Source organism: Microcaecilia unicolor, chromosome 3 (assembly GCF_901765095.1).
Source record: "Microcaecilia unicolor chromosome 3, aMicUni1.1, whole genome shotgun sequence".
In the NCBI taxonomy this organism is placed as follows: domain Eukaryota; kingdom Metazoa; phylum Chordata; class Amphibia; order Gymnophiona; family Siphonopidae; genus Microcaecilia; species Microcaecilia unicolor.
In genome coordinates, this window is record NC_044033.1 from 309,831,487 (window position 1) to 309,857,508 (window position 26,022).

Below are 26,022 nucleotides of genomic sequence, written 5' to 3' on the forward strand. Positions count from 1 at the left end.
AGTCTCTGTATTCTATGTCCAATTAGCCTGAGCCCAATTGCAAGTTGAGATCCTCAATATGCCTGAATACAAGCCATTCCAGGTATAGTCATAAATGCTGCAAGCGTCTATAATACCATTACACATCAGCAGTGTTTCTTTAATGTAGTCGCTCCACCAAACCAACAGGACCCGACATGATCATGTTTCGCTATATGAAGCGTCGTCGGGGTCTTGACTTCTAAACATAATCACAATGGGTTAACTCACTACACACCATTCATACAAAACTTATACACATTAATTTACATAGTCGTCAAACAGAATCAACTATACTTACTGGCTCAACCAGGTGGTGGGGCTCACGACTACCAACGATGTGCCGGCGAGGCCTCCCAAAGGGCACCTCACCCCTGCGCATGACCGGTAGCTGGCTATCAGGGCATTTAAATACTCTATACACTTAACCAATCAATCTCCTTATTTAGCCCAGCTGGAACCATCATATTCCAAAGGAAGGCGGGACATTGAGCGAAGGGAAGACTAGTAGAGACGTCGGGAGCGCCGCCTCCTTCACTGACGCTGCGCCGTTCGCTGCCCTGCCAGCTGGACGGAGGTAAATTTAAAAGAGATTTTGTTGGGGGGAGAAGAGGGTGGGCAGTTGGGACATGGGAGCGGGAGGGCTGGGGAGAGAGGACAGCGATCATCTTCACGGGGGGGGGTGGCACCCGATCCCTTGCAGGGGGGCGCCATAGACCCTTGGCACTGCCCTGGTCGGGGGGTGTCATCGTGCTGAACCCGGGGGGGGGGAGCTGGCAGGGAGCACACCCCCCCCCCCCGAGCTGACACCCGGGGCAGACCGCCCCTCCCGCCCCCCTTGCTACGCCACTGGACAAAGGTCCATCAAGCCCAGCATCCTGTTTCCAACAGTGACCAATCCAGGTCTCAAATACCTGGTAAGATGCCAAAAAAAGTACAAAACATTTTATGCTGCTTATCCCAGAAACAGTGGAATTTCCCCAAGTCCAATTGAATAATGGTCTATTGACTTTCCCTTTAGGAAGCCATCCAAACCTTTTTTAAACTCCGCTAAGCTAGCCGCCTTTACCACATTCTCTGGCAATGAATTCCAGAGTTTAATTACAGGTTGAGTGAAGAAAAATGTTCTCCGATTCGTTTTAAATTTACTATATTGTAGCTTCATCGCATGCCCCCTAGTCCTAGTATTTTTGGAAAACCTAAACAGATGCTTCACATCTATTAGATTTGGGAAGGGACTGTCTCTTTATTAAATTGTACAGCGCTGCGTAACCCTAGTAGCGCTCTAGAAATGTTAAGTAGTAGTAGTACCCATTCAACTCCACTCATTATTTTATAGACCTCTATCAGCCGCCTTTTCTCCAAGCTGAAGAGCCCTAGCCACTTTAGCCTTTCCTCATAGGGAAGTCGTCCCACCCCCTTTATCATTTTCGTCGCCCTTCTCTGCACCTTTTCTAATTCCACCTTATTGCACTGCCTAAGCAACTATATGTAAATATGCCACAGGATATCCGAATTTGTTACCTCTTGTCCATCTGCCTCTCACCTACCACAGGAAACTGAGGGGTGTGACTACGTTTGCTCCCCCTTAGGTGAACACAGTTGAGGTAATGAGCGCTATTACTTGCATCATAGGAGCAGCAGAAACCTCAGGGGAATGAATGCAGCGATATTCACAGCACCCTCACCTCTCTCTGCCTCTCTTTCTCCCAGCATTTAATTCCTGCAGCCTTCTCCCTGTCTTCCCTCTCTAACTCCCAGTAGTTTCCTCTCACTGCATTAGGCAGGCGGTGCAGCAAGAGTTAATTATTGTAGTAAGGGTGTGTTGGGGGGCGGCTGGGGGGGAGAGTGACAGAATAAGATCTGATCAGCCAATAGTCACCGCTTGCAGCATCGGGAGCAGCAGAGGCTCAGTGAAAGCTCCGGCAGGGAGAGAGGGAGAAGGGAGCTGGGTGGAAGAGAACGGTGTGAACATATTCATTTCATCTTCTGCTGATTACTGTATAAATAATTCTCCCCTGAGGGGACGTGGAAGGCGACACAAAGCCGTCGCGGCCAAGATCCAGTGCTCGGAATGGACACAAACAGCCCCAGGAAAATACAGTTCACCGTCCCGCTGCTGGAGCCGCATCTGGACCCGGAGGCGGCGGAGCAGGTAAGTGAGAGATCCGCGTATGCAGACGGACAGAGGGATCATCGGACAATAAGGTCCGGTCCCGGCTGTCTGCAGTCCAGCGTTGCGAAATTGCAGGTCTTTGTCTAAAAACCCAGGGGGAAGGTTAGAACTCCCGCTGTGCAGTGCGTTATGCACCTGTCTCCGGGCCACAGCCAGACTTTATTTGGAAACTTGCTGTCGTTCCCCCTCGAGAAGCGAAGCTGTTAACGAGCAGAACAGAGAAGGACACAGGGCATCTGCAGAGGGCAAAAGTTTGAGAAAGAAAATGTGCCTTCTCCAGCCGGCCTCCATTCTCTGCTCTCTGTAGCAAAGCAAATAGACCATGACCAGCAAACTCAGTTTTACTTCTGCAATGGGTGAAAAAATGATCTATTAAATCTGCAATATTAGACAACCAAAGAAAGAGAAAAAAATCGTGAAATTCCTGTTTACTTGCTTACTGAATTTCTTCTAAAAATATGATAATATAAATTTGGGGCTGCAGCATGGAATCTATTCATTTTTAAAGCATAATCACAATCAGATTATTGGAGAAGTGGCATTTAGGGCATTTTGCCTATCTCAGATCAACCCTGAGAGGCTGTTGCCCCAGGCAGGGTATCTGGATTTGCAGATCTTTTAATTTCTCTATGTAGAGAGGTGTGGTAGAATTTCTCTATGAGAAGCAGGAATTGCAGCTTCTCAGAGTTGACCAGAGTGAGGTGGCAAGAAGTATTTCATATTGTCTTGCATAAGGTAGGTTGATCCAGTACTGGTTTTACACCCAATCTATGCCAAGAAGCATGATTCTAATTTTTCTTTCCAATGTTTTTTTTTTTTTGTAGTCTGACAGTTTTCTTCTGCTCTTTTGGGTCTCCTCAATTGCAGAAGGTCACTGTTGGGCTATAGTGCCATAAACCTTCATTCACAGCTACCTCGGGATTTTTCTAGCTATTTTTTTTTAATAATCCCAGGCTTGTTTGGATAAACTATTGCAGTGATGGTACCTTGGCCAGGGACCACAAATCATGACTTCTTCACTTGCACCTGAATGTGGCTAGTAGATGTCACCATTAAGCAATGCCTTAAGGAGCGGAAACTGGGCCTGGAAATCAAATATGGAGTTTCCACAGCAGCATTGCGAGGCATTGGAGTGGCCCATTACAGGCTAGGACTCCATCTTTAATGTAGTAAAACTGGGATCAGTTCATTATGCTCTTAGCAAAATGGAGTCAACTGATACACTTCAGACTAGACTTGACACTTCACTTGGGTCTCTCACCTATAGGTCCAGTTTCTCAAGAAAAGGCAGGAACTGTAAATCCAACGATGTGGTAGAGTGGTGATCTACTTCTAACCACTTCCTCTCCTTTCACAGCTATACTTTTTATTCTTGCTTCAGAGGCAGGTAGTGTTGAGACTTGATTTGGACTCAATGCAGTCCAGATTTTTTTCTCCAATTGTTGATTCTAGCTGTGCACTATGGAGCTGGCATATCTATTGAACAGCTCCTAAAGTGCTCAGTGGTCTTTGCAGTGGTGTAGCCACGGGGGGGAGGCCTTCTGCCCCCCCCCCAACACACACTTTGAGCTCAGACCCCTGCAGAATTGCTGCATCCCTTTACCTTTGCTGGCAGGAACGCTGAAGCCCCACCAGCTAAATAAATACAGTGCCGAAATTGGCGCCGTACCAGGACTTCTCATACATGATCTGAGCATGTGCAAGAAATCCTGGCATTAAGGACTTCTGGGTTAAGGAAACAGTGCAAGGAGGAGGGGAGTGGTTCGGGCACTGTATTTATTTGGATGGTGGGGCCTCGGCATCCTCTCCAGCAAAAGGGATGGGGTGGGGGGAGAAAGGAGGAGGGAGGAATCCATTGTTCATCCCTTGGAACCCCCAAACTTGGAGGGCTGGCTATGCCCTTGGGTCTTTGTCATAAAGTGTATAGGGACAGGATTAAAGATCTCAATATGTATACTTTGGAGGAAAGGCGGGAGAGGGGAGATATGATGGAGAGGTTTAAATACCTCCGTTGCATAAATGCACAGGAGACTAGTCTCGGTTGAAAGGAAGCACTGGAATGAGGGGGCATAGGAGGAAGTTGAGGGAACAGACTCAGGAGTAACCTGAGGAAATACTTCTTTATGGAAAGGGTGGTGAATTCATGGAACTGCCTCCCAGTGGAGGTGGTAGAGATGAAAATTGTATCTGAATCCAAGAGAGCTTAGGACAAGTATATGGGATCTCTTGGGCAGCGTTTCACAAGTCGGACCTGGAGTACCCTCTTGCCAATCAGGCTTTTCAGATATCCACAATAAATATGCATGAGATTCATTTGCATACACTGCCTCCATTGTATGCAAACCTCTTCCATGCATATTCATTTTAGATATCCTGAAAACCTCTAGGGGAGAGGAAGGGTTAGTAGATGGCATGGATAAGCAGACTGGATAGGTCATATGGTCTTTATCTGCCTTCATGTTCCTATGTTTCTAAGTAGGACCTGATTTTCCTGCAGCCTACGACTACAGGTAGTGTCTAGCAATAGCAGCACATAGCCATAGAAGCAAATTAATTGTTTTTCTCTTTTTTACAAGACTTGCCCTATTCTATAAACTGGCACCAAAATAGCAGCTCCAATAGCACAGCAAATACTTGTGTGATTGGTGCCAGTAATTGGCAGTTCCACACCTAAGTGCCAGGCACTGTTCTATGAACCATGCAGTGAATTCACATAGTTTGCATCTGCAAGGAGTACATAAGTACATAAGTAATGCCATACTGGGAAAAGACCAAGGGTCCATCGAGCCCAGCATCTTGTCCACAACAGCGGCCAATCCAGGCCAAGGGCACCTGGCAAGCTTCCCAAATGTACAAACATTCTATACATGTTCCTGGAATTTTGGATTTTTCCAAGTCCGTTTAGTAGCGGTTTATGGACTTGTCCTTTAGGAAACCGTCCAACCCCTTTTTAAACTCTGCTAAGCTAACCGCCTTCACCACATTCTCCGGCAATGAATTCCAGAGTTTAATTACACGTTGGATGAAGAAAAAGTTTCTCCGATTTGTTTTAAATTTACTACACTGTAGTTTAATCGCATGCCCCCTAGTCCTAGTATTTTTGGAAAGCGTGAACAGACGCTTCACATCCACCTGTTCCACTCCACTCATTATTTTATATACCTCTATCATGGGTGCGTCATGGGCATGTCACCAATCGATGCATGCAACGTATACAATACTGGAAACGAATCCACAATATCAGTGTCTCTGGCAACATTCAATGAGATATACACACAAACCAGGACTTGTAGCCACCAACTCAAAGAGAGTGCTTGAAACAATTCACACCAGTATAATATAATAGAAATTTTTTATGTATGTAGAGTATCCTCAGATATTTACCACTATTACTGCAGTCAATAATGCTGCTACAAGGTGGCATAGCACTTCTTTCATCGGGTAACTCTAACACATTTTTTGGGAGGAGCAACATGCTCATTTTTTCATGCTTCCCAATCACCTCAGTGCTATAAAATCGCTTATCACTTTTAAAATGTATATACTAGGTGAAAACTGTGCACTTCTCTTAACAAATTCTTGTCTCCCTGGCAGAACTATCTTGCCTTGCTGAAACATTCATCAATTGCTTTCCCCTGAAGGCTGTGCGCCTTACAACTTACACCAGACATTGACATGACTTAAGTTGGTATTCCTAATTTTTGGCATACCAAAGTGGCTTTGCATTATATATTATACTATATTGTATTATATTGTATTTATACATGTATTGGACATGAATTAATTTATGTCCAATAAAAAAGGTATCATCTTATTTTCTTTTCCATGTTTTATTTTGTTTTATTTCTATTGATTACCTTTAAAGGTGGACTAACACGGCTTCCACACCTCTCTACACTAGTATTCTGAAACCATTTAGGTGCAGCTGTAAAATGTTCTCTTAGGTTTCCGTGGCTGGTGTAATGTTTGTTGCCGTTGTCTGAGATACAGCAAGACAACAATTAGCACCTTTAAGCTGTTACAGAATTGGCACTAAGCGCATCCCTTTATGGCATCTAAAATAAGGTGACAGTTTATAGACTTGCCCTTTGGTGTCCCCTAAAGGCAGGGGCTCTCAAACCTTACCTCAAGGATCTCCATTTAGTCATGTTTTATGAATATCTACAGTGGATATCTATGGGGCATTTGCAGTGCCTTGTAAATGTCTTCACATCCTTGTATAGTTTTCACATTGTGCTTTCTAAAAATATACAATTCAAAATGCACTAGAGCAGGAGACTTGTTTCACTGATCTGCACAACATATTCTGTACTTTCAACATGAGAAAACAATTATAGAAATTTTATTTATTTATTATGTATTTGTTGCATTTGTACCCCACATTTTCCCACCTATTTGCGGGCTCAATGTGGCTTACATGGTACCGTCAAAGGCGTTTGCCCAGTCGGTGGTTAACAAATACAAAGTTGTATAGTGATCGTATGAGGTATAAGTGGAGGGTCGGAATGGATGAAGATTGCGTGTTGTCCTGTTCGATCATAATCATGCTGTGTTGGAAGGTGAAGAGGGTTAGGTGGGGTCGTTGGGGTAGGCCTTTTTGAAGTATTGAAAAAGTAATTAAAGGGGGAAATTATCAACGTGGGCTACCGTTAAGACATGTTATTTTACCACTAACCCGTGCTGTTTTAGCATGGGTCCCATTTTATGCAATGAAACCTAATTACTAATAACTAGGGTTAACAGTAACATAAAGGGGCTCATTTCAAACGTAGAAGAATGTCTAAAAAAAACAGCATAAAGTGGCATTTGGATGTTTTTCATTGTGATTTTTGAAATTCAGACATTTTTCTCGGCAGTGCATCCAAATCACAAAGGGATGTGGTGGGGGCGGGATTTGGGCATTCCCAAAACGTGGACATTTTTCTGCCATTATGGAATGAAGCAAAAACATCCAGGGCTGAAAGTTAGATGTTTTGGTCCAGACCTGTTTCAACCACGCGTAAGTCACAAAAAAGTGCCCTAAATGACCAGATGACCACTGGTGGGATTAAGGTATGACCCCCCCTTACTCCCACAGTGGTCACTGACCTCCTTTCATCCCCCAAAGCTGGAAAAGAAACCGTACCTACCAACCTCTATAACAGCTTCAGATGTTATGACCAGTCCTATTAGAGCAGCAAGCAGGTCTCTGGAGTAGCCTAGTGGCCAGTGCAGTGCACTGTAGAGAAGGGGACCCAGGCCCATATTCCACTCTAACTGGTACACTTGTGGTGGAAAGTTGAGCACTCCAAAATTCACCCAAACCTACTACACCAATGACACCAATGACACTTTCAGGCATAAAGGCTATTGTAGTGGTGTACAGCAGTGACGTTCCTAGGGTGGCTGACACCCCCTCCCCCCTGGTGAAAGGACACCCCCCCGGGTGCATTTTTACCTGCTAGGGGGGGTGCCGCGCGCCTGTCGGCTTCGCTCGTTCAATGCTCCCTGTGCCTCGGAACTGGAAGTAACCTGTTCCGGGGCAGAGGGAGCACAGAACAAGCGGAGCCGACAGGCGCGCGGCACCCCCGTCCTCCGCAGCGTGCACCCGGGGCGGACCGCCCCCACTGCCCCCCCCCTTGGTAAGCCACTGGTGTACAGTTGGGTACAGTAGGTTTTTGGTGGGTTTTGGAGGGCTCACCGTACAAAATAAGGGGGTAACGGTAAGATGTGTAACTGGGACCTTTTATGTGAAGTCCACTGCAGTGCCCCCTAGGGTGCCCCACTGCTCTGTTGGAATGTCTTTGTGGCCAGTCTACTAAGTAAGCTGGCTCCCCATACATCCCAATGACTTATTCTTATCCGTTTTTCCCTTGGACTTTTTTTTTTTTTGAAAATGGTCCTCAAAGATAGACGCACTGAACATAAAAATGTCTAGCAAATGGCCATTTTCAAAACAAAAAGCTGGGCATTGTTTTTTGGTTTGAAAATGGCCATGTTTGCTTCTGGATTTTTGGACATTTTTCGCAAAACATCCAAAATTGGATTTAGGTGTCATATCAAAAACGTCCCTTCACGTGTCTTAACGGCAGTCCACATCGATAACTTCCCCCTAAGAATAAGAAATAAGAATAAGAAAAATTTTTATTACAGAGCCACTAGTGAGCTGTCTTCAACAAGGCTGCAAATTGGTGAAGCTCTGTCCTTCACTCCAAGATTTTCTGGAGTCCTACCTGACACACTGAATTAAGATTTAACAATTTTTATTCAGGATCAAACAAATCCCACATCTAACAATTAAACAACAAATCTAGACAAAAACGTCAAGCGATTACATGACAGCAATCAAACGTAACAGAAGAATAGGCAAAATCATCAAACAGCAAAAAACTGGATAACACATGATGCCATCTTTGTTTTATGAGAAGACTCCCACACCCTCCCCTCTCATTACCCTAGTTTCCGTTTAAATATAACGGTTGTATACAAGATCACCCCCCTCTCCCCAACCCTACTCTAACCCATATCTTAAACATACACCGAGATGACCCAGCGTCTGGACTCTTATGACCCCAGGCCATCTTTGAAAGGATAACTTCTAATGTTCCCAATCTGCCCTCTTCTACCCAAGCAGAGAAACCCCAAAACAACCCCTAATATAATAGTACCAACTTAGGAAACACTCTGAAACCTGTTCAATACTGCACTTCTTGCTTTGTGGGAGATAGTTTGCAAATAACAATTCCAGATAGACATTGACACACTGAATTAAACTGACTTAAAAGAGTATAATTTTGTAATCTAAGATGTCAGCACCTAAGCCTACCAAGCTGGATTTTTCCAGCCAGTTGCTTCAGGAGTCAAGAGACCTAAATGAGATTTTCTGACCCTACAAAAAGTGGCAAGTTCAGCTGATCCGAGATAACACTACAAACTATTGAACACCTTCAAATGAAGGAGCTATTACAATCTGAAGGCCAAAGCAATGATACAGTCCTTAAGGAGCCATTTCTTTATATAAAGTAGAAGGCTGCGGCTGAGCAATGCCTTGAGGCCCATTCACAGCAGCTAATATTTCTGCTGTATGTCATCAAGAAAATATGCATATTGGACAAAATTTAGAGGATTTACATAACAGGTTGTGATGGAATAGCTTATGAGTGTTGGGATTCCTGAAGGTGTGGAGGACAACAATACAATTTATTTTCTGGAGCAGTTACTCTCACAACTCCTTGAACTCTCTTTTGAAAGGCCTTTTGAAACTGAGTGTACAATGCCTCCCACTCATTGTGCGGTGTCGGCAAAATTCCCTTGGCCAATTGTGCTTAAAATCTTGTGCCATCCGCAAGCCATTCAAAAGTTGCACTACATTTGGAAGGTAGGTTTATCTCAGTATACCCAGATTTGAATAAAACAACCCCGCATCGTAAGAAGCAATTTGTTGGCCTTTTGCATGTGTGTAAAACAGCTGGGGGCAATGTGCAGAATATTATGTCAGGTGACATCATAGGAGCCAACTTTTCAAAATGATTGGGGATGCTGAATTTTTTTTTTTACAGGTGGTGCATTCCCCCTCCCCTCCTTCCCAACCAGTTTCAGGGTCTCCCCCTCCCTCCTCCTACCCAGTTCCAGGGTCGTTGTCCCTCCCTTCCTCCCTCCCTCCCTTCAAGTTCCAGGCCCCCTCCCTCCAAATTTTAAAAGTCATCTATCTTACCTCGTCGGGGTTAGGGTGGCAGCAGCGGTAAAAAGCATGCAGGCTCGGCTTGGCGCTTAGTTCCGTTTTCCCTTCTCTCTCTCTCAGCTCTGGTCCTGCCCTCATTTCCTGTTTCTGCAAGGGCTCACTTAGTGTGGTGAAACACTGGAAATAGCACTTGCCAATGTATGATTTCTCAAATTGTCAGGGGAAGGTAGGACTTGAGCTGGAGATCCTATTTACTGGGAGCTTCCTCCAAAGTTTATAATGTTTCACCTGAAGCTATCTTTACTTTCCTTTTTTGTGACCTTCTTTTACTGCTGAATCATTTAAGGTTAGCAGTGCCTGTCTTTGTGCTGACATTCTGCTATGACTTGGTCGGTATGGAAGGCTTAGAGCAGTTGCCATCAAGGCTACTCATTACTGCCATGGTTTGTGTGTATTGGTTCTTTATTGTGTTGTAGAATTATTATTTTTCCCATCCTTTAGATATCACTAGAACCTTAACAGGGTACTGTGCAGATGATACTTTTGTCAGGTTGCCATTGTGGTTTTGGTACATTTATTTATTTTATTTTTATTTAAAAGCATTTGTTATGCCGCCCTTCACTATATGTATTAGAGAGGTTTACATCACCAATAAAACTGTATATAAAAACAAAACAATTTGGAATTGTTACAGAATATCAGACTCGTATCATGGCTTCTATTTTGCATAGTCCTTCTTATACTCAGGTATTATAAAACAACTGTTTGAATTGTATGCAATGATGGGGAAATATCATTTTTTTCTTTAAACACTAAAGGGTTAAATAACCCTATTAAAAAGAAAACAAAAACCATTATTGTAGCTCAGAAAAGAAAACCTCAATATATATATTTTTTGTCAAGAAACTAATTTGAATAATAAAGAATTTTAAAAAAATGATCAGAAATAGGTTATACTGTATTATTAGCCTTCTACCAGGCTATACATTATAAAAATAGGGTAGCAATTCTCATGAAGAACTCTGTCTTATACTGTACTATCCCAACCTCACTATTCCCCCTAAGCTAAGCAGGAGTCCTCCAACTGCATTGCTGGTGTTTCAATACTGTATTTTCCATTGCTGGGGACAGGCAGGTTCCCTGGAATCTTGCAATGCTTTCCTGGCCCTCTCTATTGAAACAGTGAAACCAGCACCTCACACTGGCAGGACTGTAGGACTGCTGCTCAGCTTAGAGGGAACAGTGTCCAACCTACAGATCAGAAAGGTGAATAGGTCTGGGTATTTATGCATCTGGATAGCATCAAAAATATCCATCTCCATGTTTATGTTCCTGCTATAGATACCCTGAAGTTGTTCAAGAACGTGGCAAAAAACACTATTACAAGGGTTACTGTGGCCCATTCTAATTGGGAGGGATTTCACTATGCCTGGATCAGCAGTTAAAATGTAGATATGTTCTTTAATCCTGTCATCTGCCACAGTCCATAATTGGGTTATGGTGCTGGTAGACCCATAGAAGCTACGGCATTCAGTAGAACAGTGAATGAGGCCTACAAAATCCTGAGTGGTGTAAAACGAGTAGAAGTAAATTGGTTTTTTACTCGTTCCAAAAGTACAAAAACTAGGGGACACTCGAGGAAGTTACATGGAAATACTTTTAAAGCAAATAGGAGGAAATATTTTTTTCATTCAACGAATAGTTAAGCTCTGGAACTCTGTGTGGAAGGATGTGGTAACAGTGGTTAGTGTATCTGGGTTTAAAAAAGGTTTGAACACATTTCTGGAGGAAAAGTCCATAGTCTGCTATTGAGACAGACATGGGAAGCAACTGCTTGCCCTGGGATTTGTAGTATGGAGTGTTGCCGCAATTTGGGTTTCTGCCAGGTACTTGTGACCTGGCTTGGCCATTGTTTGGAAAACAGGATACTGGGCTAGATGAACCATCATTCTGGCCCAGTATGTCTACTCGTGTGTTCTGTGGAACAGGTTCGATTCTCTTATCATGGAAGCAGAAATTGCTGTAGTGATTAAAGTCTTCATATTGTAAAAGACTCCATAAACCAATGGTTACTGAGCATTTTCATCAGTATTAAATCTGAAAATGCTAAATTTATATCGTTTTTTTTCAGATGATACAGTGCTGGATGGTAACTTCGCTGACGGTAAAATATTTGTTATACCAAAGCCAATTTCCCTTCTCAGTATAGCCTGTAAAATTTACACAAAAATGTTGATGTTATGATTAAGTAAAATCATCCCATTGATCATCCATTAGGATCAAACTAGACTCAGTACAGGATGGAGAACTTTGGATAACTCTAGGCTGTTTTGTAACCTTCTGAAAACTGCAGAAAAAAAGTTTGATCAGGCTGAATAGTCTTTACAATGATGGAATGAATTGGCTTTAGAAGGCAGTTCTTGTGAATGCTATGAGCTTTGTACACCTCGAATAAAGCTCAAGTATATATTACCCTGAGTTGTCTCACTCAATTGTTTTGCAGTGCAGTGCCAAGCAAGGCTGCCCTTTCTCACCTCTTTGATTTGTTAACTTTCGCTAGTGCGATATGACTCCCTAAATATTGAATGGCTTTATAGTAACATGGTAACATAGTAAATGACGGCAGATAAAGACCTGAACAGTCCATCCAGTCTGCCCAACAAGATAAACTCATTTTACATGGTATGTAATACTTCATATGTATATCCGAGTTTGATTTGTCCCTGCCTTTCTCAGGGCACAGACCATCGAAATCCGCCCTGCACCGGTTTTATTCTCCAAATACCGGCGTCGCCACCCAATGTCCGCTAAGATTCCATAGATCCATTCCTTCTAAACAGGATTCCTTTGTGTTTATCCCACGCATGTTTGAATTCCATTACCGTTTTCATCTCCTCCACCTCCTGCAGGAGGGCATTCCACGTATCCACCACCCTCCGTGAAAAAATACTTCCTGACATTACTCCTGAGTCTGCCTCCCTGCAACCTCAATTCATGTCCTCTAGTTCTACCACCTTCCCATCTCCGGAAAAGGTTCATACGAGGATTAATATCTTTCAAATATTTGAACATCTGTATCATGTCACCCCTGTTTCTCTTTTCCTCCAAAGTATACATCTTCAGGTTGGCAAGTCTCTCCTTGTACGGTTTGCAACGCAAATCCCATACCATTTCCGTAGCTTTTCTTTGCACCGCTTCCAGTCTTTTTACATCTTTAGCCAGATACAGCCTCCAAAACTGAACACAATACTCCAAGTGGGGCCTCACCAATGACACCAATGAGGGGCATCAGCACCTCCTTTCTTCTGGTTATAAAGGCAGGAATACAAATCTGTATATGCAGACAATGTCACACTATTCCTTAATCCATTTTCAATACTGTCGCTTTTACAATAAATAGAGGAATTTTCTAATCTCTGTCGGGCTATTCAGCAAACTAGATGAAGATGGAAGCCTTCCATATGAATGATCTGGCACTTAAAGAGGATTTAGATTATTATCCCATCCTGTGGAAACAAGATACTATGAAATAGGTGCTCAGTCTGTAAAAACATTCCCAGAGACAATGAAAGCTAACATCCATTATTACTGATTTCTGTGGATTAAGAAGCCCTCCCCTCCCACCCCGTTCATATCACCTTAGCAAAATTCAGATTGCAAAGGCTAGAAGGGGAGTCCAATTTCCAGACGTTAGGAGATACCACACAGCTTTCATTCTTAAAGATAGCTACTCATGGTTTGTTCCAGAATTGGATCAAGATAAAACCTATTTGGTTTACCTTAGAAGAAAGTTTATTAGCACTGAGTCTCCTCCCAGAGATGTTCTAACTGAAAAAGGGGAATGATCATCTGTCATCATGTTTTCCTTTGAGCTTTTGATGATTTAGAAAAAGTGTGAACTCATTTGGAATAATTGTACAATTCCGGTACACGTGTCCAAATTAGTCATTCTGACAGGTAGTTTAAAAATATATGGAGACTACAACAACTTATAGTGAACTTTCAGTTTGCAACCTTTGCAGAATTTCAAATTCCTCCAAACCAGTTCTTTTTTTGGTACAATTTCAGCATTCTATAATATTGGTAATCCCAGGTCTGGAGCAAAATGAAGAAAACCGGTTAATAGAAAATAGATCATGTTGTTTAGCCACCCAACCTAAAGCAGCATCCGAGTTTATTTTTTTTATTTATTTATTTGTTACATTTGTATCCCACATTTTCCCACCTATTTGCAGGCTCAATGTGGCTTACATCTTACCGTAAGGCGATCGCCTAGACCGGTATGGAAACAGATACAATTTGATGTAAGTTATGTAGAGAGAGCTACTGATTAAGGAGTACATAGAGTTTGGGGACACCGATTTGTCTCATGACTTCTCAGAAAAGTGATGGAAAATCTTTTTGGGAACAGATTGCTCCTATTTCCTGCTCTGCTTCCATGACACACACCATTATCTAACACATAGAGCTTTAATAACTCCAATTGAAAAAGCTAAATTCACTGCCTCTGGAGACAATAAATATTGAGCAAAGCCAAACAGAGAGGGGTACAAACAATCCAAAATAAAATGCGCCAAGAGCCTTCAAGACCAGAACAATAAATGTTGGTCTTGCAAACTTTCTCACATGTTGCGTCTGTCCAAATCTTCAGGGCTATTGGATGGTCATATGAAGAAGAATTTGTGTGATACTTCCAGTTACAGACCAACTTTCATATCCTATGGTAATATTACATTACATTAGGAAGGACATTTAGGGGTCCTTTTTACAAAGGCACACTAGCGTTTTTAGTGCACAGTAAAAATTTGCATGCACTAAATGCTAGAGATACCCATAGGTATATATGGGTGTGTCTAGCGTTTAGCGCATGCTAAAAACATTAGCGCGCCTTTGTAAAAGAGCCCCTTATGTCCCACACTCGCTTCAAGAACTAAGAAACTGCGCATTACCCAGGAGCTACATTACTGAAACAATAACACAGCTAATTGTTAAATGTTGTCTATCTTTTGCAAAGGCGCAGTAGCGTTTTTAGTTGCGCTAAAAACCCTAAGTCTTTAACAACATATGAAATCAGATATAACAAGCTTGACATCTTGTCAGGTGGGGAAGTTTATTCCACCACTTAGAAGCTTGATAGGAGAACATCACTGAAAAAATTGTTTTATAAATAATTTTCCTTGCATTTGGATAATATAAAACTAGGAAATCCCTAGACGCTGGATTCTGACCCTGCCTATTTGCTGCCTGACCTAATCTTGGCCTGGACTTGGCCTCGCTCCACTCTGCCGGCCCTAAGCTCTTGCCACTTTCTCTCGGGGCAGACGTTGCCACTTTCAGGGCCCCCTCTACCCATCTGAGAACCCTCCAAGTCAAGCTGGCCACCCACACCTGAGGGTTCAATTCTCGGGGAGCAGTGGTTGGTTAGGTGAAGACCCCGGGGCTCGTTGACCATTGATCACCACTGCTTGGTGGTGGCACAAGGGCTCACTACTACTAGTACTGCTACTAGAGAGTGACATCATGGCTGTTATTGCAGCAAAAGGGGCTTCCACCAGTTATTGAGTCAAGGAGTATGAAGAACGTATTTATTTATTTATTTATTTATTGGGATTTATTAATCATCATTAATTGTCTTGGTATCTTATTCATAATTTTTTAAAATATATTTCTATAATTGCTCTTTGACATTGAAAGTGTTGTGTACATCAGTTACTCTTGTTTCAATGCATTTAGAACTGCATATTTTAGACAGCAGAATGTGAAAAATCTACAAGGGTGTGAAGTATTTTACTGTATTTATGTTTGTTTGTGTGGGGGGTGGGGAGGGCTGGCAGTTTACTCCTGCTCTGTTGGGCTTCCAGGTCAATAGGACCTTGAGTTGGGATTCAGCACCATGAGCTTTCATTTGCAACTACCCAGGGATATTAAGTTCTCTTCCAAATCTCCTAAATCGTTGCAGTAACAGTCTTCAGCTGAGAGCTGAGGCTCTTCCCAGTCCCTTGTACTCATGAGTTTTAATCTGAACACTAGGAGGACGATATTCAACAGGTTTAACCAGCTAAAATTAGGTTTCATCTTTGCTGGGCAGAGCAATCGATATATTGCTTCCATTTTTCTTAGCAGCCCTCACACTGCCAGAAACCAGGCTTTAGCCTGATAAATCTTACCCATTCAAAATTCTCCATTTCCACTTGGCTAAATTATGTTTGGGTGACTTTTCCCTTGCTGCTCAACTGCTGCTCACTTCAGTTTTCCCTCCTCCCAGCCACCCAACAGAACGCCGCAGGCATTTGTTACCTCCCTGCTCCCTCCCCTGTCATCATCCCCGTCCGGACTGCCAGTTGTATTAGCTCCGCTGCTTCAGCAGAGCCGTGCAGCGCCAGGGCCTCCGCACGCTAGGAATGCTTCCTCTGCGCTGGCCCCGCCTCCTCTTCAGAGAGTAAGTATCAGAATGTGAAGCCGGCCGGAACAGGAAGCAGTCATGTAGCGGCTCCGCTGCAGATGTGCAGATGCAGAGCTAGACCGCGGCACTGCCCGATGGAGGTGGGAGGGGAAAGAAGGCCTGCAGCACTCCGATAGGTGACTGAAAGGTGGGAGAGAACAAACTGCAGTGGGTGGCTGGTGGAGGAGGGGGGGGAGAGAGGGGAAAATGTGCAGGTGGCTAGTGGGGGGGTGGGGATGTACAGCATGTCAGTGGGTGGCTGGGGGGAGGGAGGGAGAGAGAGAAAAACCTACAGCATGCTAGCAGGTGGCTTGAGGGGTCAAGGAGAGAGGGAGAGACAGGAGCACTGTTGGGATGAGGGAGTGAGACAAGGTACTGCTAGGTGGGGTGGAGGAATAATTGTTGGATGTGGGGGGAGAGATGCTGCAAGGGGAAAGAGAGGGAGAATTGTTGGATATGGGATGGGATGGGAGAGGGAGGGAAAGGCTGCATAGGAGTGGCAAAGGACCAGAGAGAAAAAAAGTGTTGGACATGGAAGTGGAAGAAAAGGAGGGAAAGCTGAGAGGGGAAATGTTGAACATGGCATTGAGGTGAGGGGAAGGAAGGATGGAGAGATGCTGTTTGGAGGGGGGGGGGGGGAGTGAGATGTTAGACCAGGGGCTCAAGGCAGGGAGTGGGAGAAAAGTTGGACATGAAGGTGGAGGAGAGGAAAGGAGAGATGCACAAGTGGGGGAGGGGAGAGAGGTACGATGGCTCCAGGGAGAGAAGATGGACAATGGATGGTAGGGAAGAGAGAGGGGAAAAATGCTGAACAATGGGGGAGGAGAGAGATGGGACAGGAAGATGCTGGTGGTGAGAGGTAAAATAGATAGGGAGATATCAGGCTACGAGGGTGAGGATGGGAGAAAGAGGGAACAGATGCTGGGCTGGAAGGGTGGAGGGAGGGAGACACTGGGAATGGTGGAAAGTATGGGGGAGAGGCCCAGGGAGTGGAGATGGCAAGGAAATAAATGAGAGAACAGTGTTTACAGGGGTAGAAATATGGTAATGGTACGTAAATTGAAGATGGAAAGGAATGATAGGCTGGGAAGGAGAGAGATGGGGAATGGGAGAGCTAGTGGGTGAAAGGAAATGGAAATGTGATATCTGAAAAGTAAAAAGAAGGAAAAGATTTAGAAAGAGGATGAAATTTCAGTGTACAGAGGCAGAAAAGAAAGAAAGGAAAGACCTAAAATGGAAAGATCAATATTTCAGAGGCAGGTGTAGTGAGGAAATGAAATGACAGGAGAAAAAAGACAAATGGACAGCCGCTTGAAGAATTAGCAGAAGACAGACAAGAAAGCGGGAAAGAGAAATTGGAACCAACATGATGGAAAAATAAAATGTCCAGACAACAAAGGTAGAAAAATCATTTTATTTTGAATGTTTTAAATGGAATATGTTAGCTTTGGGAAATGTGCATGGTGGATGTCTTTTTATTGTGTTAAGTAGAAAAGGAAATGCACTTTTGTTTTTTTTCTGCAGTGTTGCAGTGCATGCTGAGGTTCCCAATACAATTGTGTCTACATATTTTTATTTCTAATTTGTGATCCCTTGTTCTGTAATTTGTGAGGGTCTGTCAGTGTGACTGTAACGGCAGATGAAGAGATTGGAGAGGAGAGGGAATTGGGGGAGGGGCCTCTTTATTTTCTGCCCTGGTCACCAGCATGGTTAACAGCAGCCCTGACCCTTGCTGTAGCTAGTGGGGATACCCAAGCCCTACCACCTGGGGATCTCTTCCTAAGCTGGCCAGAGCTGCCTTCCACCAAGCTTGGCAGATGGAGGCAGCATCCTGGAGCCACTGACAACTAAGTGTGCATGGGGTGCTGGCATCAGTGGCTCAAGGACTTGCTGCTGCCTCCTGGGCTTGGCGGAGAGGAGTTGTGACCATCTCTAGTGGAGGTCCCCAGCTGACAGAGATTGGGGATCATCAGCTAAAGTATTTATATTTTGAGTTGGGAAGTGTTGGGGGAGAGAGAGAATTTTGTGCCCACCCACTTTGTGCTCAGGCCCACCCAAAATTGGTTGTCTGGCTACGCCACTGCTTGTAACAATAAAAAAAAAAAAGTTAGCTACCTTTGAAGTCCATAGCTCCCTTCCCTTGGGTGCTGAGCCCCCCAAATCCCCCCCACATAAACCCATTCCCCACAACTCTACACCATTACCATAGCACTTATGGCTGAAGAGGGGCACCTAGATGTGGGTACAGTGGGTTTTGGGGGCGGTTTGGAGCGCTCCCATTTACCACCACAATTGTGACAGGTAGGGGGGATGGGCCTGGGTCCACCTGGCTGAAGTCCACTGCACCCACTAACAACTGCTCCAGGGACCTGCATACTGCTGTGATGGAGCTGGATATGACATTTGAGGCTGGCATACAGGCTGGAAAAGAAAAGTTTTTAAAGTTGTTTTTTTGGGGTTTGAGGGGGTTAGTGACCACTGGGGGAGTCAGGGGTGGTCATCCCCGATTCCCTCCGGTGGTCATCTGGTCATTTAGGGCACTTTTTTGGGACTTGTTCGTGAAAAAAAAGTGACCCAAATTCGCGCTAAAAACGCCTTTCTTTTTTCGATTATTGGCCGAGGACGCCCATCTCTCCTCGGCTGATAAACACGCCCCAGTCCCGCCTTCACCACGCCTCCGACACGCCCCTGTCAACTTTGGCTATTTCCGCGACAGATTGCAGTTGAAGACGCCCAAAATCGGCTTTCGATTATATCGATTTGGGCGCCCACGGGAGAAAGACGCCCATCTCCCGATTTGGGTCGAAATATGGGCGTCTTTCTCTTTCAAAAATAAGCTGGCTAGCTAACCAAATCTCCAGAATATTCACGCTGTTTCCATTACATGCAAATATATTGATACACCAGGAGCATCGCAAGGCGGAAATGCACTCTGTGCCGCATGCCCCCAAATATTCTTGCCCACTTGTGTCACACTGGCAATGGATGGGGTGCAAGTTTGGCACCACAGTTTCCCTTGTTCCCTGTGTGGCTATACTGGCTGCACATACCTAGCTATGGCCCTGTGATATATATCTTAACAAGTGGGGAAAGCATGCAGAGCATGGGTCATGCAGTTCTTCCAACCTCTGTGTATGTGTGTATATTTCTGTGTTATCTCTGTGCTTATTTTACCTGAAGCGGAGAGGAATGGATTGGATGTAGTGGTACTCAAACACTCTTATTTTGGAAAGAATAATACAATCGAATCATTAGGTAAACTATTAATAGATTTCAAAAGATATTTTACAGTTTAGTCATAGGTTGTCACTATGTGATGGCAACAGGTATTAGTTGGCAGTACACATACCAACCATAACGAAAGCGCTATAGTTGAGTCACTAGTAAAATTCACAGCAAAGAAACTAAAATACATATCTGAATCAATAAGAGGCAGCCTTCAATTATAGCGGTGTGGCAGCACTGGAGGGAGTATATGTTGGATAAAGCATGTGGAGCATGTCTCATGGAATTATTTTCAATCCCCTATGTGTGTTTCTCTGTGTATGTCTGTCTGTGTTATGTGTGTGTGTGTTTTTCTGTTGGCTCTATATGTGTCTGTATCGAAGAGGGGAGAAGCAGTTTGAAAGGAGCAATCCTTTAGTGCTTCTCCACCCATTTCTCGGGACATACTTGGTCAGGTTTTCAGGATATCTCATGCATATTCATTGCGGTTATCCTGAAAACCTGACCAAGTTTATATAAAGGGAATCCCCACACTAAGAATTTGAAAGTCTCTTGAAATAGACTGATTCTTAACATTTAGGCATAAGTACTTGTACCAGCCATAGAGCTGGTGTGTGAGCACCTAACTGTGGTGCACCCCCCCCCCCGGCGAAATGACCCCCCCCCCCCCGGGTGCATGCCGCTTGGGGGGGGGGGGGTGCCGCGGCGCGCGCCTGTCAGCTGAGTTTGCTGACTTTGCTAACTTCGCTGCAGCTCCCTCTGCCCCGGAACAGGAAGTAACCTGTTCCGGGGCAGAGGGAGCTGCAGCGAAGTTAGCGAAGTCAGCAAACTCAGCTGACAGGCGCGCGCCGCGGCACCCCCCAAGCGGCGTGCACCCGGGGCGGACCGCCCCCACCGCGCCCCCTTGGTACGCCACTGTATATACTACATTTGAAGATGAGTATGTGAAGGATCCCCTTATGTTGAATGCTTTTCCCATGTGAGTGATTGTGGGATCCTGTGAAATGTGTTGGCACAGTTTGCAGCTTGGTATGTTGCAGGGACGTGTGCCATTCTCTTCTTTTTGAGCTTGTAGTGGAAGCTTGCTTTTCACTAATTTGTGTTTCAAATTAGGTGGCTATTGGAAGGCATTCTGTATTCTGTAATAGGCCCACTTTCTTTCATAAAAAAGGGCCTACTGTGCACCCTTTTGATGCCTAATTCTAGGTGCCTGGTTATGGGTAGACGTTTAGTTTATCCAAAAATACTAGAACTAGGGGGCATATGATGATGCTACAAAGTAGTAAATTTAAAACGAATCGGAGAAAATGTTTCTTCACTCAACGTATAATTAAACTCTGGAATTTGTTGCCAGAGAATGTGGTAAAGGTGGTTAGCTTAACAGGGTTTAAAAAAGGTTTGGACGGCTTCCTAAAGGAAAAGTCCATAGACCATTATTAAAATGACTTGGGGAAAATCCACTGCTTATTTCTGGGATAAGCAGCATAAAATGTATTGAACTTTTTGGGGATCTTGCCAGGTATTTGTGACCTGGATTGGCCACTGTTGGAAACAGGGTGCTGGGCTTTATGACCTTTGGTTTGTCCCAGTGTAGCAATACTTATGAACTGACTCTTAGGTATCACCATTGCAAAATGAGTAGGAATCCTTTGTCCAGGGATGTTGTCAGTGCTGTCTCTGCAGCATCCCCAGTCCCAGGCAACCCAGCATCAGAAAACCTGAGTCAGGAATCGAACTCCAGTCCCTCCACATAGCAGTGTCCATCACAGAGTCATCTTGTTGGCCCACCAGTGCTGGTTTTACTTCCATTTGACCAAGTGGACTTATATATTTGGTGTCTCTAAGAAAAGCAGCAAGAACAAGTCTATAATGCGCCTGCAGACAAAATGTATCAGAAAACATGCACAAACATAGACATCATTGAGAGATGAATGTACACAGGAAAAGGTACTATATATGCAGGCACATATCCTTAAGGAATTCAGTATGACCTACATTCTCAGTGAAAGAAACTCAAGTTGATAAATTATGCGCTGATATGTGGGAGATCTGTGTTCCTCAGCCTGGATTTGGCTCCCTGAGCCAGCCAGAACTGGGGAGTTTACATAAGTAGCCTTCAGGGAAGAGGCTATCCCTGCTGTTGCTCACTGTTGGCACCTTATAGCCAGATGCATGAATTCTGGATTATAAAGGGAGCAGCAATCTATAGCTCTTAGCCAAGCATTGCCCCTACCAATAGACAGGCTCGAAGGAGAGGGGTGGACTGTAGCAGATGGGTGTGGGGTGAGGGGGAGGTGAGAGTTAGGTTCATAGAGGCATATTTTCAAGGCACTTAGACTTATAAAGTTACATAGCAACCCATGGAACTTTGTAAATCTAAGTGCTTTGAAAATTGCCCTCGTAGAGTCACGTGCAAAGCTACCAGAAAAAAAAAAAAAAGATAAACTGTGTTTGGGATTCAGTGTTTCCTAAAAGAAGAATGTCATTTTTTCTGCTTTAAAATATTAATTTTTTTCCCACAGAGCTGATCATGGCAAGACTGCTGTGGTTCTAAATATAGCTACAGCAACATCCCTCTGGCAGCCGGAGGGGAAAGGGGTTATGGGGAGGGGATGTGTTTATGTGTATTGCGGGTGGCATAGGGAAATGGAAGTGGGTTAAAAGGAAATATTATTCTGTGCCGTAAATACTAGTCCTTGCTTTCTGACATCCAGACATAACACACTATCTCCTCACAATAACCAGCTGTGGAGGTGTGAAGATTCTGTCACATCTGGCACCTCTGATTGCTTGCCTTTTCTTGGGAAGAAAGCATTAACCTTTGAGAATTGTCCCCTTGCAGCTCTGAAATATTTGAGAAAAGGCAAGAGGCAGGTATTATGTTTGTGCAATTCTGTCTTGCATCCCTGCAACAAAGCTTTGAAAGAATTAAAAAAACAGTTATCCTAGCATGTCAGTGAGAAAACTGGATTCTTTGCATGGTGTGTTACCTTTTATGAGACTACCACAATAATTATCCCCAAGAAAGGATCTCTGTGGTCTGGACAAGTCATGGGCAGTGTTGTGTTTGGAGAATTCAATTAAAGGTGCCACAGACTTGCACTAAGTCCATGGTAGAATATACAGAATGAGTTGGAACCTCCGGCAGTCAATTGCATTGCAAGGATTTTTTCCAGCAATTGTGTGCCATGACTTTACATTTCATTATAGGACTGTCTCTTAGGGTCGGCTTAGAGGACATTGCAGGGCTTTGCAGTAGCTGGCAAGGCATCAAAGTGTCTGCCTGCAATGGACAATCAGCAGGAGACAGAAGGTGGGATGTTGATATTGCCACTGGGTAAAACTTTGATGCAGTGGCTCTGACACCTTCATACTGCAATGATATTGATAAGGTAGTTCAGAAAAAAGTGGCAAAGATCATAATAGGATAGGGAACACTTTTTATGTCACGAGAGACTGGATAAACTTGGGGGTATTCATTGTGGAGAAAGGAGATTGAGGGCTGAAGTTGTGCAATTATTTGAAGGGGCTGTGCAGAGGGCAGGTTAAAGACACATGGAGGGGCATTTTCAATAAGACAATATTTCCAATTTTGGACATTTTGCAAAAAATATCCAAAAATTCAGTGCCAAACATGGGAAAGGGGATGGGACTTGATATACTGCCTTTCTGTGGTTTCAATCAAAGCAGTTTGCATATTATATACAGATACTTATTTTGTATCTGGGGCAATGGAGGGTTAAGTGACTTGCCTAGAGTCATAAGGAACTGCAAGGGAATCACGCTCTACTCCTCCACTCCATTTTTGAACCAGAAAAAGTCTATCTTTTAGGTTTGAAAATCGCTCTATTTTAGATGGTTTTCTGCTCAGTTTGTCTTTCTTTAAGGGCCATTTTCAAACAAAAAACACCCAAGGGAAAGACGCACAAAAACAAGCCATTGGGATGTCTGGGTCCAGCAGTCATTCTAGACTGGCCACATAGACATCCCAGAAGAGTAGTGGGGGCAGCCTAGGGAGCACTGTAGTGAACTTCACATAAAAGTCCCAGGTACACATCACATCATGACCCCCTTATATTGTATGGTAACCCTTCCAGGAATAGCAAAATATATACTGCACCCAACCGTACACCACTACAATAGCCCTTATACCTGCAGGTGTCACCTATTCGTTGGCTCAGTACATATTCTGTAGTTTTTGGGGCACTCAAACTTTCCACCACTAGTGTACCAGTTAGAGTTGGATATGGGACTGGGTCCCCTTCTCTACATTCTACTGCACCAACCACTAGGCTACTCCAGGGACCCCTGTTTGCTGCTGTAAGAGGAATGACCATTATATCTGCAGCCGGTATGTACGGTCACTCATCTCTTAGGGGGGTGGGAGGGGGTCAGTAAGCACTGGGGGATTAAGGGAGGTTCATGCCTTTATCCCTCAAGTGGTCATCTGGTCAGTTTGGGCACCATTTTGGTACTTAGAAGGTTTTTCGCTAGACCTGTTTCAGTAATGACTATTTTTTGCCCTGGACGTTTTTACAAAGTTACGTTATCGTACAAAGATGTCCAAATCGTACGCCTGTCCTAGTCCTGCCCAAACTGCATAGAAAAACGTCTTTTAAATGAGTTTTGAAAATAGCAATTTGGATATTTTTGTGAAAAAAAATGTCCATCTGCCACTTTGTGCCATTTTTTGCACGTCTTTCTGTTTCAAAAATGAGACCCTAAAGTTACAAAAAAAAGCAAATATTATAGTTTGCCAAGTTTCATTGCAGTTTATTTCAGTATGCTTATTGAAATAAATCCTGTGACACACACCAGATGTCACTTCTTCATGGCTCAGTTGCTGCACAGTCCCAAACTCTCTCTAGAGAACCAGAAAATGGGATGTCACAAATTAATCAATGCCATTTTATAATGGGGCCAGGGATGTAAATAGAGAAAACAGGTTTTAACAGCTAGAGCATGCATCAGAGTAACACTGGCTAACGTCAGACCATACAGTATCTTGTCTGGTCCGGAGATCCAAATACAGGACCAAAGTAAATGCCACACGAGCAAATGGAAATCACTGATGTGGTCATGGTCACCTGTATGGCTTGAAATGCTGTCCTGTAGGATAATATGAAGGATTCAGTATCAGTAGAATGATTGCGATGGAAGCTCTGCCAGCAGTGATGTGGCTGCTGCAGTGCTGCCATCTTGGTGTGGTGGCTGATGGATTAATAAGTTTCCTGTCTCATAGTTCTCGTTTGCAGTGGCTGTATCTTGCTAATATATTATGCTGATCCTAGCTTCTGCCTTCTGCCCTGAGAATATTTTTCAGAACAACATTTTCAGCTCACTGCAATCTTCCAGTAGTGATCCGAGCCTGTAGATGGTACTAAACCTGACAGTTCGGTTGGCCCAGCAGTGGCAGCTGTTGGGGGGTCATAGCATAGGCAATCTCGTTCTTTTGGTATTAGAAAATATATATATATATATGTTTTTTTTTCTTTTTTCTGCTACTCTCCAGGGGACCGGGAGAGATCCTTATTTTTGTTTTGTTTGAGAAAAAGGGGAGCTATACAGGAGTGTGTTTTGTGTTGTTTGGGGTTTTTTGTTTTTTGAAGAGCTGCAACCCCGGGAGAAAAGAGGAACCACTTTACAATATATACTGTATATACAGTTCAATTTTAGCCAAGCTTTAAAACACAGCTCAGTCCAGCTAGGCTTTCAAAACACAGTTCAATGGCTTTGCGCGGGCTCAAAGCCTAGGGTCCCACCCTCTTGGTCAGTCATACTCCTACCTGACCTCCTCCCGCCTGACCCGGCTTGGCCACGCTACTGCCTTGGCTTTCTCTGAGCCAGAGCTGAAAAGTCCATCGGCTCTTCCAGGGTGTTCTCTGATTCAGACAACTCCCTAGGGCAAGGCTCACTCTCCTCTTCTCTCCCCTCAGGAGCCCAATCTATATTCTCTTCACCCCCTCCTTCTCCCAGCTGCTCACCCTTTTCTTCATTAAAGTTCTTTGGAGTCCCTTCTTTCTCCACCCACTTGTTCCACCACCTCTTCCACCAGGTTGGAGAATCAGCCTTACTCCTTCCCCTGCGGCCCTCCTCTGGTGACTCCTGGGAATGCACATAGTTTCTTTTATCCCCAGGCTCCCTTGGGGCATGCTGGGAGTTGTAGTTCTTTATTTCTAGTTTTTTCCTGGGGAATGCCGGCCTATAACGGGGGTATTCTGGCCTATCCCCGGGTTCCTTTGGGGCCTTTCCTACATACTCTTTACAATATATATATATATATATATATATATATATATATATATATATATATATATATATATATATATATATATATAACAGAAAAATTCACTGTAGTCTAGACTGTCCCACCTCTGAGCCACTGGTGAGTGGGAGTGTAGTGACTCAGTGCTTGTAATACGAAGATGATGCTCTGAGATGTCAGTGGATGATGTCAGTAGGAGAGTGCGTCTCTCACAGTGAGATTAAGGTGAGGTTTTT

The 26,022-nt window shown here is 44.0% G+C and overlaps 1 protein-coding gene across 2 annotated transcripts in view; it reads left to right on the plus strand.

Moving 5' to 3' along the window:
- The first annotated feature begins 1,631 nt into the window (after positions 1 to 1,631).
- PPP1R1A (protein phosphatase 1 regulatory inhibitor subunit 1A) overlaps positions 1,632 to 26,022 on the plus strand; it is a 176,859-nt gene continuing 152,468 nt past the window's right edge. Inside the window, exon 1 of one of the 2 annotated variants that reach the window (XM_030198307.1) lies at positions 1,632 to 2,173. In XM_030198307.1, the coding sequence (XP_030054167.1) occupies positions 2,093 to 2,173 (81 nt within the window). In that variant the 5' untranslated portion in view covers positions 1,632 to 2,092. The remainder of the gene's footprint in view (positions 2,174 to 26,022) is intronic. The other variant, XM_030198306.1, reaches the window with a different exon arrangement.